The 14,998-nt window shown below is 38.0% G+C and overlaps 1 protein-coding gene across 1 annotated transcript; it reads left to right on the top strand.

Moving 5' to 3' along the window:
- The first annotated feature begins 2,053 nt into the window (after window positions 1-2,053).
- On the top strand, window positions 2,054-13,856 carry LOC104611028 (glutamate decarboxylase-like). Its single transcript, XM_010277934.3, has 6 exons — window positions 2,054-2,315; window positions 2,407-2,611; window positions 8,729-8,929; window positions 10,384-10,852; window positions 11,552-11,604; window positions 13,138-13,856. The coding sequence occupies exons 1-6, from the start codon at window positions 2,230-2,232 to the stop codon at window positions 13,609-13,611; spliced, it is 1,488 nt and encodes a 495-aa protein (XP_010276236.1). The 5' UTR covers window positions 2,054-2,229; the 3' UTR covers window positions 13,612-13,856.
- The last annotated feature ends 1,142 nt before the right edge of the window (window positions 13,857-14,998 follow it).

The following is a 14,998-nucleotide window of genomic DNA, read 5'->3' as shown; positions in this document are numbered from 1 at the left end:
GGCTATGCTGATGATAAAAAACCTTTCTACGGAGAATCATGTGATTTCCTAAGGACCAAGGAGGGCTAGGAGTGAAGAATATAAATAACTATAAAAAACAGAGCTTTGGTGATGTAGTTATGTTGGAGGTTGCTAACTATTGATGGTTTTGTGGGTTCAAATACTAAAAGCAAAATAGTGATACTTAATGAATTCACACTCCTTTTGGTGTATCCCAGCTACAACGGGAGGGTCAACTATTTGGTGTTGTATGCTGAATTGCCGACATGATCTTTGACGTAATGTCCTAATGGTGATTGGCAATGGTTGGAACAAAAATGGCCTATGTGACCCATGGATACCATGGTTTACCCAAGCCCTACTAACCTCGATGACTTACAATTACTATCATCATCGAAAAAGTGGCTGAATTCATAAGTTTTGATCAACACGATTGGAATATTTCTGCAGAGAGGAGAACGAGAGATGGGGGAGGGACTGAAATGGGATCTCAGATATGAGATCACTGAGATGAGAGAGAGAGGGAAACTGAGAGATCTAAGATCATATTTACGGTCGCCATTGCTGTTTGTTACCGTCGCTGCTGTTGCTGCCGTCATCATTGGTGAACCACCTTCTTCTTTTTCCTTTCTTCTTTTTTTTTTTTTTTTTTTTCTTTTTTTTCTCCCTTTTCCTTTTCTTCTTTTCTTTCCTTTCACAGCAAACAATCACCTACTTCTCTGTTCTTATAATATATATGAGTTAGACTATGATATGGAAAATATATGATATCTGAAAAATATCTGACCAATAAACTGGAATCAGAAACATAGTAATGAGTCAGGTGTTATTTATCAAAATTCAGGGTGTGTTTTGATTGGTCAAAACTCTTTCTATATCATATCTTTTCCGCATCATAGATTTTTCCAATATATAATGTTTACCCTAATAAGTCAAATAGATTAAATCACCTGAACTGTTTGTTCCATATGGTTGAACCACTAACCTGAAAACCAATGGTCAAAGCGCTTCTGTTTTTGGCTCAATTTTTAAAACTTTGGTTTTCATTGATGGGCAGAGATGCTCCTAATGCATGGCTGCAATTGTCATGAGGTGGGTGTGAGAATGAAACCTTGAGGAGGAAATCCAAATTTTGTTTATGATTGTATTATGTAAACTACATTTCCTTAGTAGTAAAAAGGGGTAAAGGGACTTAAATATACCTTGAATTTTCATAAATTGACTTAAACGTACAATTAGTTTTGCAATTAGACTTAAGTATACTTTTCCACCGTTACCTTCGACAATTTTACCCTTCATTAAGATGTGAAAGTTGAAATCCTATCTTTATAAAGAAACTCTATCGCCCCTTCTCTAATCCCAGCAATCCTTGGGAAGGTGCACCTTAATAAAAAAAATTGAGACAAGAAATGAACACATTCCTTCTCTATTTATCAAAGACTAGAAATTTACAATGAAAAGAATGAGCCCATTACCCAAGCTTCACCATGCAGTGCCAAATCAAGAATTGAAGAAATAAAATGAAAATTAATGACCTAGGTATGTACCTCATTAAGCCCAAAAGTCGGACCAATCTACAGTTCCCTACCATTTACTTTATGTTTTGTTCATTTTCTCTCAACACCTCCCACTCCTTGAGGATTCTAAACAACGTTTTAAAAAAACAGCCGACAACTAGAACTGCTTTGGCCATTATTTCTAGGTAAGAGGTTCGACTGTTGTAAATTTGTAATTTTAAAAAATACAAAAATAGTCAAAACAAAAAACATTCAGAAAATGTCAAACGAATCAATAATTTATCAAATTTCACCATACCTATCTAATTATAACCATTGGACATGACGGGGACGGACAACGAAAGATAGACCTGTCTGAGGCCCCACCATACATTTATCAAATTCCACGTGTCAATCGTAGCTCTGATTTGTTACCGACTAATAAATACCGCGGCTTTTCCATTTCTCGACGCGGTTTGGTGACATATTGTCTCCATGTCGGTTCCCTTTTATGAGTTTTATCTGTTTAAATATCGGGGCCCATTTAAAGGCGATCTGCCCATACTTTACAAGCGTCCCTCAATTTCAATTCTACGGTAACTCTTCGAAAAAAGAAAAAGGAAAAGAGGCTTGTCTCCTGATCCTACCAAGCAATCACTGAAGCTCAAATCCTCCTCTAATTCTACCGGTAAAGACTATCATCTCGCCAATCTCCTCGCAGAGAAGAAAAAAAATGGTGGTATCATCGACGGCTACAGACTCCAGCGAGAATGTGCAGTCGACATTCGCGTCCAGATATGTGCGCACATCGCTTCCCAGGCGAGTTCTTGAACCTACTGAACTTTTCGTTTCTCTGTGTTTCTTCTTTCGCTTTTTTGGATTTGGATTCTGATGAGGTTGGTGACTGCAGGTTCAAGATGCCGGAGCAGTCGATCCCAAAGGAAGCGGCGTATCAGATCATCAGCGACGAGCTGATGCTGGACGGGAACCCGAGGCTGAACCTGGCCTCCTTTGTGACCACATGGATGGAGCCGGAGTGCGATAAGCTCATCATGGACGCCATCAACAAGAACTACGTCGACATGGACGAGTATCCCGTCACCACTGAGCTTCAGGCAAGTTGCGATTTCTCACCCTCTTGATCTGGAATTCTCTCCTCTATCTGTAATTCTGTATTGTTTAGGGGAAACCTTTTATTCCGTCAACGTTCGACAAAACAGGTTGTCAACAGAGCTCCCCCTGCATGACACGTTACTTCACTGAGAAATGCATCCAGGGAATAACACTCTTTATCCGCCACACATCTCTCAAATCAATTTATAATAGAGATGTGTTGCTGCAATTCACGGCGGATAGAGAGTGAATAGAAAAAGTAAGTTATCCAGGATGGGCTGTTGAGTCACTTGAGTGCGTTTTTGGACCGGACACGTTTACCAATTCACGCCCATCTCTATCCTTTAAGAGAAAGATAAGTGGCCTGGGTGGCAACTATTCGGCAGCGAGGAGCGGAGATGAGTAGGAAGCAAAAGAGAGGGTTGTGGAGATGAAAAAGTAATTGGTTATAAAAATATAACATTTTTTTTTTTATTTTCTTATTGAAACTGTGATAACACCGTCAATGAAAAATGTTAATTGGGAGAATTCACTTGTGTCTGTGCAAGCCGGTGTCTACATCTGTCGAAAAGCCTCTTACAACTTTGCATATCGGGAGTCTCACATAAGTATAGAGATATTACCAAGGTTATAACATTCAACTGTTCAAAGCTGAACTCTAATTCAGAGTGTCCCGGCCACGTGTTGCATGAAAAAGAAAAGTGGGCAGCGAAAATTTCCCATGATTTTCTAATTCAAAGGATCTGTATGTTTTCCATGTGGATGAACCATGAGGTGACACGTGGGAATGACATGTTGTCAATTCGAAGCTGAACTCTGGATGAGTGATGTCTACTCCTAAGCTTAAGCTTTGTTGTAGTGTAATTTTACTTGCTATGATAGTGCATATGATTTGAGTGTGAATTTTGAATTTTTGATTTATTTTTGTTTCAAATTTTATCTATTTTGTTTGATTGTAGTGTAAATGAAGTAAAATAAGATCTAAAGTAAAATAAAGTAAACCTCAAAACAAAATTAAACCAGAATTTGTATTGTTTTCCTTTGCTCTCTTATGCATTAAATAAAATTGCACTGCAATCAAACACAGCCTAACAGCCGTTTTGGATTATTGTCAACCTTATTTTTGTTGATCCTATCTATCTACCTTTCCACTGGCTTAAAAAAAATTTACTATTCTGCTGATTTCATAAAAAGGGTAAATTACAAAGATCCCCCTTTTACCATGCGATTAGTGACAAGTACCCCTAAACTTTACAAAGATCCCTTGAAATTTTACTTTGCCACAAATATTCCTAACTGTTAAGTCAAATGATGGAATGTTTTAAATTACTAAAATGCCAATTTGGACTTTTCTTATTTTCTTTTTCTCGTTCATTTCTTGTAAACTCTATTTGACCAAAAATACCTCCATTTTCTCCAATGAAACCAATTAAATTAACAAGAACCATTTCATTGGCATAGATTTTTTTTTTTTTTAATTCTCGATTCATTTTAATGACATTAAATGTCTCTCTTCATCTTAAAATTATCTATTCCTTTCTCCAAAAAATCAAGAAAAACCATAAATTTGTTTCTATAAGAAAGAAACCTCTAGCATTTCATTTGAATATTGAATCCAATAAAAAATCTACAAGGATCTATTGGAGCAACCTAGTCTACCTAGAGGATTTTAATGTTATACTTAGAAAATTAATCGAATTATAAATCATTTAAATAAATAAGACAAGGGTAATTTGGGGATTCAAAAAATTTTAAATAGCTAAATAAGAATATTTTCGATGTTAATTGACAGAAATCTAATGAAAAAGGGGTATTTGTTACAAAGTGAAAGTTCAAGAGGTTTTTGTCACAAATGAAAGTTTAGGGGGTATTTGTCATTGATCTCATAGCGTAGGGGGGTCTTCGTAATTTACGAAATATATATTTTATTTATGTATGACCAAATAATAGGGGTTGCAGGTTTGGCCGAGTTAGGTTGGGTTGAAGTTAACCCTAACCAGCCCGAGTTGTTGAACCCACAACTCTAACCCGAGTTTGGATCTGGTCCTAATACAGTGTCCCAACAACCATTGCAGTTGTGCATTGGAAACATCTCCCTTGTCATGGCAAGATGTTCCCATGTATAGTCGCATGGCGAGATGATCCCATGTACATATGCAATTGCTGTTCAAACCAGTTTCAAGGGAGATGTTCCCAATGCGCAGCTGCAATGGCTGTTGGGACCAGATCTGAATTCAACTCTAACCCAATGCAAAGTTGACATCAGGTTGGGTTCTGGCCATAGTTTTTACTCATGTTCTTATTGTCCTAGCTAGCCTCAAGGGTTGAGGTCAACTCATTTTTAGCAATATTATATACGGAAGGATATATTTATCATGGTTTAGCAAATTTTTTCTTTCAAACTTAAAATTATTTCCATTCATAATGCATATGTACATATATATACATAAATATACATAAATGGAGAGATGCATTCATACATACACACACACATCACACAGGTATTACATAATTTTTTTTTCAAGGGGATACATACAACACATGCCTACTTACATGTATACATACATTAGTACAGATATAAATTGAAGTTAGGCCAAACCCAACCCAGCCTCTTGAACATGAAGCCAGGTTCATACTTTTCGACCTGAACTTCAACCCAACCTGACTTTTTTTGGGCTGGGTTTGAGCTAACCTGACCCATTGCATCCCTACCAACAGTAGTCCTAGAAGCAGTAGCTGGTACATTTGGTTAAATAAGAGATTTTTGGAGACCAAAATACCCTTATTACAATCTCTTCAAGTCATGAGCTTTCTTTTTGAGCCCATCAGTTATGCACATGTAGGGTGTATATCAGTGAGCGTGCTCTCTGTTCATCTGGTTGTTCATGATTGTGGGTGCAAGTTGGGTACAAGGAGAGTGACTAGTAGACCTGTTTCATGGGCTGGGTAGCCCGATGGCCTGGCCCACACCACAGTTGGGATTGGGCATGTAGTTAGGCCCGTGGGCCTAACCTTGGGCCCAAAACACCAAGCCCGATTGTGTTTCGGTCTGGGCTTGGGATTTGTCAAAAAATCTTGGCCTGAGCCCGACCTGGCCTGACTAATTTATATAATATAAAATATATAATATTTATTATAATATATATTAATAATTTAATATATACATTTTTAATTTTTTTCTTTATAATTTCTCTCTCTCTCTCTCTCTGTTCAGTGATAGCAGCGACAACAAGTTGAGCTTTAGACTTTGGGCTCAGGCTTCAGGGTTTTTTTATGAGGACTGGGCTTGGTCCCAAGTTGTAGGCCCAATGGTCAGGCCAGGCTCGGGGTTGGGCCTTAAAAAAAGTCTGTTAATGAAGAGTGAAAGCCTGGCTCGGCCCGGCCCATGAGCAAGTCTAGTGACTAGTAGTCACTCCAAAGAGGGGAAAAAAACTAACTGTAACTCCCAAAAAGACCCTATATGAAAAAGATCCCAATAAAACGGACCACAGAAGCCCAATAACCCAATTATCTAGCTAAAACAAGACTTGCCACATTAACGAAATCCATAAAACAAATCAACCAAAAGGCCCAAAAGCAAGCTGAACACAGCCATATTTCAACCCAAGAACCAGACTCAAACCTCACTCACTTAGAGTCGGTGCAGCACTGGTGAAAACAGAACACCCTCCAAATCTATTACTTCTTTGATGTTCTTTTAATATCTTCTTGTTGGGTCCAATACCAAAGAAACTCCCTTTTGGTATAGCACATACATTTGAAACCAAATATCTTGATGCTTTCTCTGTTTTCTGTCTTTTAACTGCTAAAGTATCCTTCCCAAGCTTCAATGAACATTGATCCTCCCCAGTTTCAAAACAGAGGTTTTCTCAAAAAACTGAGCACCATCCACCTCTGCAATTTTTCAATGTCATCTTCTTCAGTTCTATCTGATCTCAAAATGTTGTGGCCGTCATCCGACAATGAGGGACTTTCTTGTCTATCCTCAACAACCTCCTACACGGGCAATGTATAATTGTTTTCAAATTCTATTAACATCCTTCTAGTATATTCTTCTCCCCTCCAATACAAGAATAGCCAATGCTTTATTAACTATCACTCCTGCATTTACTATCTTTTCCATATCAACCAATTTTTCAATAACCTGGGTTTTCATCTATTGTAATTTCTTCTTCTAAATCAGAAACCTTTTCTTCCTTCCTTTCATTTCTTTCTCCCTTCTCCTTTTCAAAGACAGCTTCATCCTCCTCCTGTAGTGGTCTTGTTCTATTTTCTCTTCTCTTGATGACCTTTGGAAAAGGTCTTGCTAAATCTTTCTCATTTTCTCCAACCATTCTTTCCATGCTCCTCTCCAAATCTAGGTGCTGATCAAGGAATGTTGGGTGGCAAAGGGAATGTTGGGCCACCATAATAGCATAAGATTCTTACCTGTTACATATTCAGAATCAGGATCCACCAGATTAGTAACCGAGTCTGACTATATATATATATATATATTTGCCTATTTGGTAGAAAGTAGAAAGAACATTTCATTGAGAGCAGCAAAATGGAAGCAGAACAACACCACCAAACAGAATCAGAGACTCAAAAGAAAGAAACAAAACAAAAACAGAGCAGAAAACACCTGAAACCATGGTTTTTAAAACTGACCCGGTGACTGAACCGGTCAGGGGTCCGGTTACTGGGTTGAATGGTCCGACTGTTTGAACCGAATGCTTGGCCCGTTCTGACAAATAAATAAATAAAAAACGGTTAAAACCGTTCGAACGGTTAACCGTCCGGTCTGGTCCGGTTTTGAAAACCATGCCTGAAACAGATAGAAGAAAGGAACATAACAAAAAAAAAAAAAAACAGAAATTGACTACAACAACTAGAGCACTTGACTGTTTAGGTCGAAACACATTTGGCATTGCAACCTAACTATTTTCCATAAGAAAATTGAAACGAGTAAAGCAAAAAGCATGTGAGTGAGATTAGAGCATGGCATCTAGTCATACATGGGGAGCATCTCCCCTGATGTGCAGCTGTATGCATTATGCAATGCTCTCATGTTATCATGCCTTTGCTTTCAGCAGATCTGGGCTCAAGAAAAATCTGTCTATTTTACTTTTGTTTTGTTTGGATGGTGCAAAACATTTATTAATGATTTGAAAGACAAAATGCTAAAAATGGGCAGCCAGAAATCTTGATTTTTGGTTGGGATCTCTTTTTAACTGGGGCTTATTGGAGGGATTTTTGAACTATGGACAAGTACAGTGTTATGGATGGATGGTTGCTTACGCTGCCCAATCATCAGATTTCTGCCTTTCCTGGGGCATGATATATCAATAATAAAAATGATAAAAAAGTTTTCGGGGTTTGATCTTGATATTACATGCAGGTTACGTTACCTGAGTTTGGTGTGGCTCGGGCCCATATGGCCCCAAATATAATGAGCCCATGATGTTGATCCTATATGCAAACAGATCTCACTGCACCTATGGTTTTAGCTTTGGATTATAACCGTGAATCACTGCCTGGTGACTGGATGGACTGGAGACAAAACCATGCAGTGGTGTGGGCAACCTGTCACGAGTGAACACGTCAGTGTTCTGTACACGTGAGGCATGCATGGACCAACATCTTATGGGTACAAGATACTGGTGTCTTCAATCATGATTGGTTGCCAAATCCACTGTTTATTAGTCTGCACCATCATAACCGTCTATAAATGGGATTTAGATAGGGAAATGATCCAACAAACCTTTTAACAAGTCTATTGTTGTTAATGTGGCATTTCTATTTCCCATTTGTCTAAATGGTTATGAACTTGTGATCATCTGCACAAGCTCAATTTTCGCTTCCTTCAGTCAATCGGTGTTTCAATATTTGTATATGGTTTCATATATAGAATCTCACATTCACATTATAACCTCTTGATCAAGGGGTTTAGAATGAATTTTGAGGTTATCTTATAAAATTCTCACATTCAAATTATAACTAATTGAGAAATGAACTAAAATCATGAAGTGTTGCTTAGTAAAGTATGCATTTATCTTATTGCATTGTGTTGCCATGTTTCAAAACCTTTATGCTGCATTTCCAATTAGTTTCTGATCATAATTAATTGGTCTTGACAGAATCGATGTGTAAATATGATAGCCCACCTCTTCCATGCCCCAATAGGAGAGGAAGAAATAGCCATTGGAGTGGGAACAATAGGGTCCTCAGAGGCAATAATGCTGGCAGGACTAGCCTTCAAGAGGAAGTGGCAGAACAAGAGGAAAGCTGAGGGAAAACCCTACGATAAGCCAAACATTGTTACTGGTGCCAATGTGCAGGTATGATTTATTGTTTCATATGAAACATCTAAACTAGCTCTTGAGGCATAGTATGAATCTTGAACACTGGAATTTTATCTTGCATTAATAGGAGTATGGATTTTCAAATTCCAAACAGTTGTACACACCACAAACATTCATATATAGGAACATTTTTTCTAGAGGAGTCAGCGAGACAAAAGTCTAAACTCTAAAGAACTAGAATTCTTCCAGTACCCTTTAAGCATGGTATGAGGCTCAAGAAAACCCATTTCATTGCCTCCTGTTTAAGTTAAACTCCAATCCTTGGGCACTTAGAATCAAACTGAATCTTTTGACAGCTCGTATCTTGAAGGGAACTCCAATGAAACAGATAACCCTAAAAACAGGTGTTATTTATCTCTGTTGGAGTCATGTTTATTGACTTTTCAGTGTTGCATTTGTTTGTTTGTTTTAGAGAATAAAAACCTACCAAGAGACCTCACCTAACAGCTTAAGCTTTTAGGTTGAACAGCTCCTTGATATTGTATCAGAGCTTGTTTGACCAAGTTGTCCAGTTTGTGATCCACACTGCCCTTATTATAATTAAATTTCAGCACAAGGTATGGATGGGACTGTGCTTGTCCATGCTTCAAGCCTAATAGGCTTTCGCATGAGGGGGCATAAATAAAAACTTATTTAGGGACCTCACTTAACAGATTAAGTATGATTTGTACTTTTATGATCTGATACAAAATTTGTATATTTTCTTTTGTTTCATTTGCATTTACTGGCACTTCACATTTTCGTATCCCAAATTTAAAATTGATGCAAAATTTGCACCACCTTCCTCCTACCACAATTCTCTTTCATGTCAAGTGAGGACTAAATTTTTCTCCTACCTCACTCCTAAACAAATAACCTTCCTCTTGCCTCCATCCTTTCATATAAAAGTTGGGACCATATCATTTACTTCTCACAAACAAATAAGCCAAAGCAAAATCTGAAGCAAAAGTAAACAAGAATTTATACTTGCATTCACATGCATTGACACACGTGACAATGTTCAAATAGCAAACAAATGGAACCTTAAAAGAGAAAGAACTCCAGAATCCTAAAATGATCTAGACACCTAGACACTGATTTCTGAAACTGTACTAGCAGATTGTCTATTTTACCCAAGAGATATGTCAAGTGGGGATTGCCTTAAATGATGACTAGTTTCCCCTACTTGTATCTACATTTACTATTGCCCATCAGATCAAAAGTATTCTGTCATACTTTTGTAATTATTTGAATAAAAGTCCATGATCCTGAAATGATCCAAATATCGAAATGTCTACTTGCCTATAGATTGGTTTCCTTAACCTAAGAGATATCCTAGATGGGGAAACCACAAATGGTGACTTCTGCTGCCCTCATTTACATCTCTTGTTTAGTTTATAACTGCTTAATTAAATCTCCCTTTCTCAGTGATCCAATTATTCCTTATGCAGGTTTGCTGGGAGAAATTTGCAAGGTACTTTGAGGTGGAACTGAAAGAGGTGAAGCTAAGGGAAGGCTTCTATGTGATGGACCCAGTGAAAGCAGTAGAGATGGTTGATGAGAATACCATATGTGTGGCAGCAATATTGGGCTCGACACTTACAGGGGAGTTTGAAGATGTCAAATTTTTGAATGATCTCCTTACTAAGAAGAATAAGGAAACTGGTTGGGATACTCCGATCCATGTTGATGCTGCTAGTGGTGGATTCATAGCTCCATTCTTATACCCGGAACTTGAGTGGGATTTCAGACTGCCACTGGTTAAGAGTATCAATGTCAGTGGGCACAAGTATGGCCTTGTCTATGCTGGTGTGGGATGGGTTGTTTGGAGGACTAAAGATGATTTGCCAGAAGAGCTTATCTTCCACATAAATTATCTTGGGGCTGATCAACCCACTTTTACTCTCAACTTCTCGAAAGGTAATTTATTTGTTTATTGCAAGGTTTTGGTGATATTAGGGTCCATTACTTGGTTTAATGGTAAAATCTTGGGCTGTCATGCGTGAGAAAGCAGGTTTGAGTCTAAGGGTGAAAACTTAATGCAAAAATATGCCAAAGGTTAGGACTGTACCCAGTCTACCCTTCCCAAGACCACAAATAACATGGACCACCATTGGATACCGAACATGTTCTGTTCCATAGTTTTACTTTGTGTTTCCTAAAGGATAGGTAATAAATGATTTTAGCACATAATGTTTGGCTACTAATACAATTTACATGTGATGAACCTCTGAGTTGAAGGGGCAAACTGTACTTTATATGAGGCCAAGTAGGTATGAAGTTGAAATGTTGAGTGGGCCATACACAGTTTGGCGTTTAGCATTAGGATTGTCTGCTGATCATTCATTTAGTGCAAGGGCCAAGGTGTTTATGCTCATTACCACCCTTTAATCATAAATATTCACGTGCTGGATGACTAAAAGTATTTGATCAGTCAACTGGTTTTGGCTTATCAATTTCGATTATCCCAATACAAGAAAAAAAATTCTGGTATCCCAAGTACAAACATATTATTTATATTGCAGTTATATTGGATTATCTTCTTGAAGTACTAATCCCCAGTTTTAGTGGCAATTTAATAGCTTAGAGAAGTATTAATTGTAGTCTTTTTCTTGACAGGCTCCAGTCAAATAATTGCTCAATATTATCAGTTAATCCGTTTGGGGTTTGAGGTAATTTTTGTTAACTTTACTTTTTATCTCAATGTAAGAAGAGATTCCAATTTTTCTAACATGAAGGGGATTGTGTCTCCACTAAGGGGAATTATGTTTGGTGTTTTTTTTTTACAGCACAATATACCAAGTGTCTGTGCTTTCAATATATAGATAGATTGATAGATAGATAGAGTGTGTACTCTAAAAGGATTTGAAAGAATTAGTAAAGGATATTTTATCCATACTAGTAAATGAAGGCTTTAAGGTAGGGCAACAATGAATGACATATTGATCATGATCAACTTTGATTCAAGGATTGATAAACCGGTTCACACCTAAGTGAATAAGGAAGATGGAACATCTCCATATATTCAATTACAAAGTTCTCCTCTTGTATAGCACTAGGCTCTTTTTGTTCCTAGTGAAGATGCAACTATATGAAGAAGAGGACAAAATGGAATGGAGACTTATCTCTAAAATACTGATTTTAAGAGAAACAGTTTTCAAAAATAGAAACAAAATCTAGGGTAAAACCATAACTTAGTCATAACTTAAATTCACAACTTCTAAAAGTTCTAAAAACACATCCTAATTTGGAATGATCCCTATTGCAGTATAGTCTTACTTTCTTTTGGTGTTTAGTCATAATTTGGAATTGTCACAATTGTATTTATAGAGAACCCCACTAGTTGAACCAATAGGTTCCAATACACAAGACGTGCGTTTTACTAGATTACTTTGTTGGTTGAACAAATATGGTAGGGATGCAATTTGAGTGAGTTGGGTTGGGTTTAGGGTCAGCCCAAGCCCAACCTTAAGTCTTTGGTCTATGGCCTGAGAGAGGACCAAATTCAAGGTCAGGCCTGATGTGCCCAACCCAAGCCCAGCTTGAACTGAGATTTGACACAGTCAGGTTGGGCTTGGACCTGGGCAAAGCTCAGGTTGACCAATCAGGCTCAAGTTGGCATATTAGGCCTTATGCACTAAAAATTCCCATAAACCTATTTAACGTCAGAAATTTAAATCATTAAATAAGAATATTGCATATTTCTTTTTATATATGTGCATGCATGTATTTGTAGTTTGGCTGGTTTCTGGTTCTGCTGAATCGAGCTATTACCTTAGCACTAGCCCGAGCCCAACTTGAAAAAAACCGGGGTTTTCTGTCCAGCCCTAGCCCAAGGACTAAAAATCCAACCCTAGTCTATTTAAAATTTCAGCCTGGGCTGTTCTGAGCTTGGGTTAGACATGCCTAAATTGTGTGCCTAGCTACCTGGAAGACTAGCTAGAGCAAAAATCAACCTGGTTGGACGACAGTAATATTCACTTTTGTGGGATTATTTGGGAGTTTATTTGTTCATTTTTATCAATGTTTTTCTGTCTCACTTGGATCGATCAGGTTTGTGATGTTTATTTCTTTGTCAAGACCTAACAAGCAGCTGGACCTACTATGCCAGTCCCTTAACTGAGAATTTTATGCTAATCCATTATCTTATTTTCCTTTTCAATGGGAAAGAATATTATTAATACACATTTGCCAATTTTGTGAAGGGTTACAAGAACGTTATGGAAAATTGCATGGAGAATGCGAAGGTGTTGAGGGAAGGGATAGAAAAGATGGGTCGGTTTGATGTGGTCTCCAAGGATGTGGGTGTACCACTAGTTGCCTTTGCTCTTAAAGATTGCAGCAAGCACACGGTCTTTGAAATATCAGAAAGTTTGAGAAGGTTTGGATGGATCGTCCCAGCATACACAATGCCTCCTGATGCACAACACATTGCTGTCCTCCGAGTGGTGATTAGAGAGGATTTCGGTAGAAGCCTTGCGGTGCGGCTAATTGCTGATATAGAGAAGGTTTTGAAGGAGTTAGACTCTTTGCCAAGCAGGGTGCAGCCTCGAGTTGAAACAAAAGATGGCAATGGAGGTGGACATGCAAATAAAAAGAGTGAGAGAGAGATGCAAGAGGAGATAACGACTTATTGGAGGAATCTGGTGACTGGCAAAAAGACCAACGGAGTTTGCTAAACTTGTCTCTTTCATCTAAAACAGACCAAGAGTTTGTCTTGTACTCCCCATATGGTTTAAATAATTTGTATTATGTGAAGTTGTAAGTATAATTGCTAAATATTGTTACTTGGGCTTGGAGAATTTTACTTGCTTTTGACAGATTACCTTTTGCACCGGATATGGTCCATATAAGAAATACCTCAAAAACCTTATAGTTTATAATGTATTTGGGGCTTTTTGAATCTGGGTTTATGTTTTAACAAGCTTTGTCTATTCCATACTTAAAGAGTGACTACAATTCTCTGTTGAGAAAATGTTCATCATTAATTGAACCTGGTTGAGATGTAATCATTCATTTTTTTGGATCGGAGATGAATAATGAGTTGTATGAAATGATGGAAAACGCAATTTTGGAGATGATTCACCAACAACACTACAGTGTGTATGCTAATTCAGGATTTTCCTTCTAATGTTGTGGTAGAGCGTGCCCTTTTGAAATTTCAAGCTGGGTTTGTTTATGTTTGATTTGGATCTTTTTATCCATGAATATTCAGCCACAATTTCTGCAATTTACCAATCCATATCAGGCCTTCTCCAGTGAATTTATAAAATTCTAACACATTAGCATGTCAATTTTCAGACTTGGAGGTTCAGGACTACGAGAAAATGTGACAAGAAAACATATATGCAACGTAACCAAATACCTCAACTCCTCTGATTCTTTTACCTTTTTTTTGTAGGCAGAACAGATAAATAAAAATAAATCAAAGAAATTAAGTACATCATCAGGAGACATCAAAACAGAAAAATACCTCTAACTACATGATGAGGGTCGATTTGGTCCGTTCAATGAGATGATATTACTTGGAGCGACGTAATGACTAAGTGACATCTCAGCATCCTCAGTCACCTTAGCACTCTAAGTCACCTTGGGTCATTAAGTATCGGGCCCGAGCAGCTCGTCACACTCATCGACCTACTGAGATACCACATAGCCTTCTTTTACAAGTGAGCTAGCAGTCTTCGATATCTTTGGGATCACACCACATGCCGACGGACCTTATCTCTATCTCGCCTGAATTGGACAGATTTAGATAAGTTTTATCAGCTTACATGAAGTCCATCTTCAGGTGTGGAATGGATTCTGAGTTAGGCAGGCTGGTGATCTCGGACATGCTTCGTGAGGCTCACGCCAGATCGCCTATATAAAGGCATCACCTCTAGCCTCACAAGGTACGCATGATTTATCTCTCACAGTGTACTATTCTAAGCAATCAGCTCTCACGAATCTCCAATGCTAACTTAAGCATCAGAGTGCCCACACCGGGTAAAGTACCCTAGGACCTCTGATCTCTCTTCTTTGTAGTTTGACCCGGCCACATAGTTGTTTGAAGTCCGAATTGCC

This window comes from Nelumbo nucifera, chromosome 4, assembly GCF_055504915.1.
Source record: "Nelumbo nucifera cultivar China Antique chromosome 4, China Antique-T2T, whole genome shotgun sequence".
NCBI classification, from domain to species: Eukaryota; Viridiplantae; Streptophyta; class Magnoliopsida; order Proteales; family Nelumbonaceae; genus Nelumbo; species Nelumbo nucifera.
Note: the sequence above shows the minus strand (reverse complement) of the source record. Positions and strands in the feature narration are given on the sequence as shown.

What these genes read in the sequence shown, in the direction of transcription:
- LOC104611028 (XM_010277934.3), top strand. Translation starts at nt 2,230, where the DNA reads ATGGTGGTATCATCGACGGCTACAGACTCCAGCGAGAATGTGCAGTCG. An exon ending in CCGTCACCACTGAGCTTCAG is followed by an intron (nt 2,612 to 8,728) that starts GCAAGTTGCGAT and finishes TGGTCTTGACAG; the next exon opens with AATCGATGTGTAAATATGAT. An exon ending in TTACTGGTGCCAATGTGCAG is followed by an intron (nt 8,930 to 10,383) that starts GTATGATTTATT and finishes TTCCTTATGCAG; the next exon opens with GTTTGCTGGGAGAAATTTGC.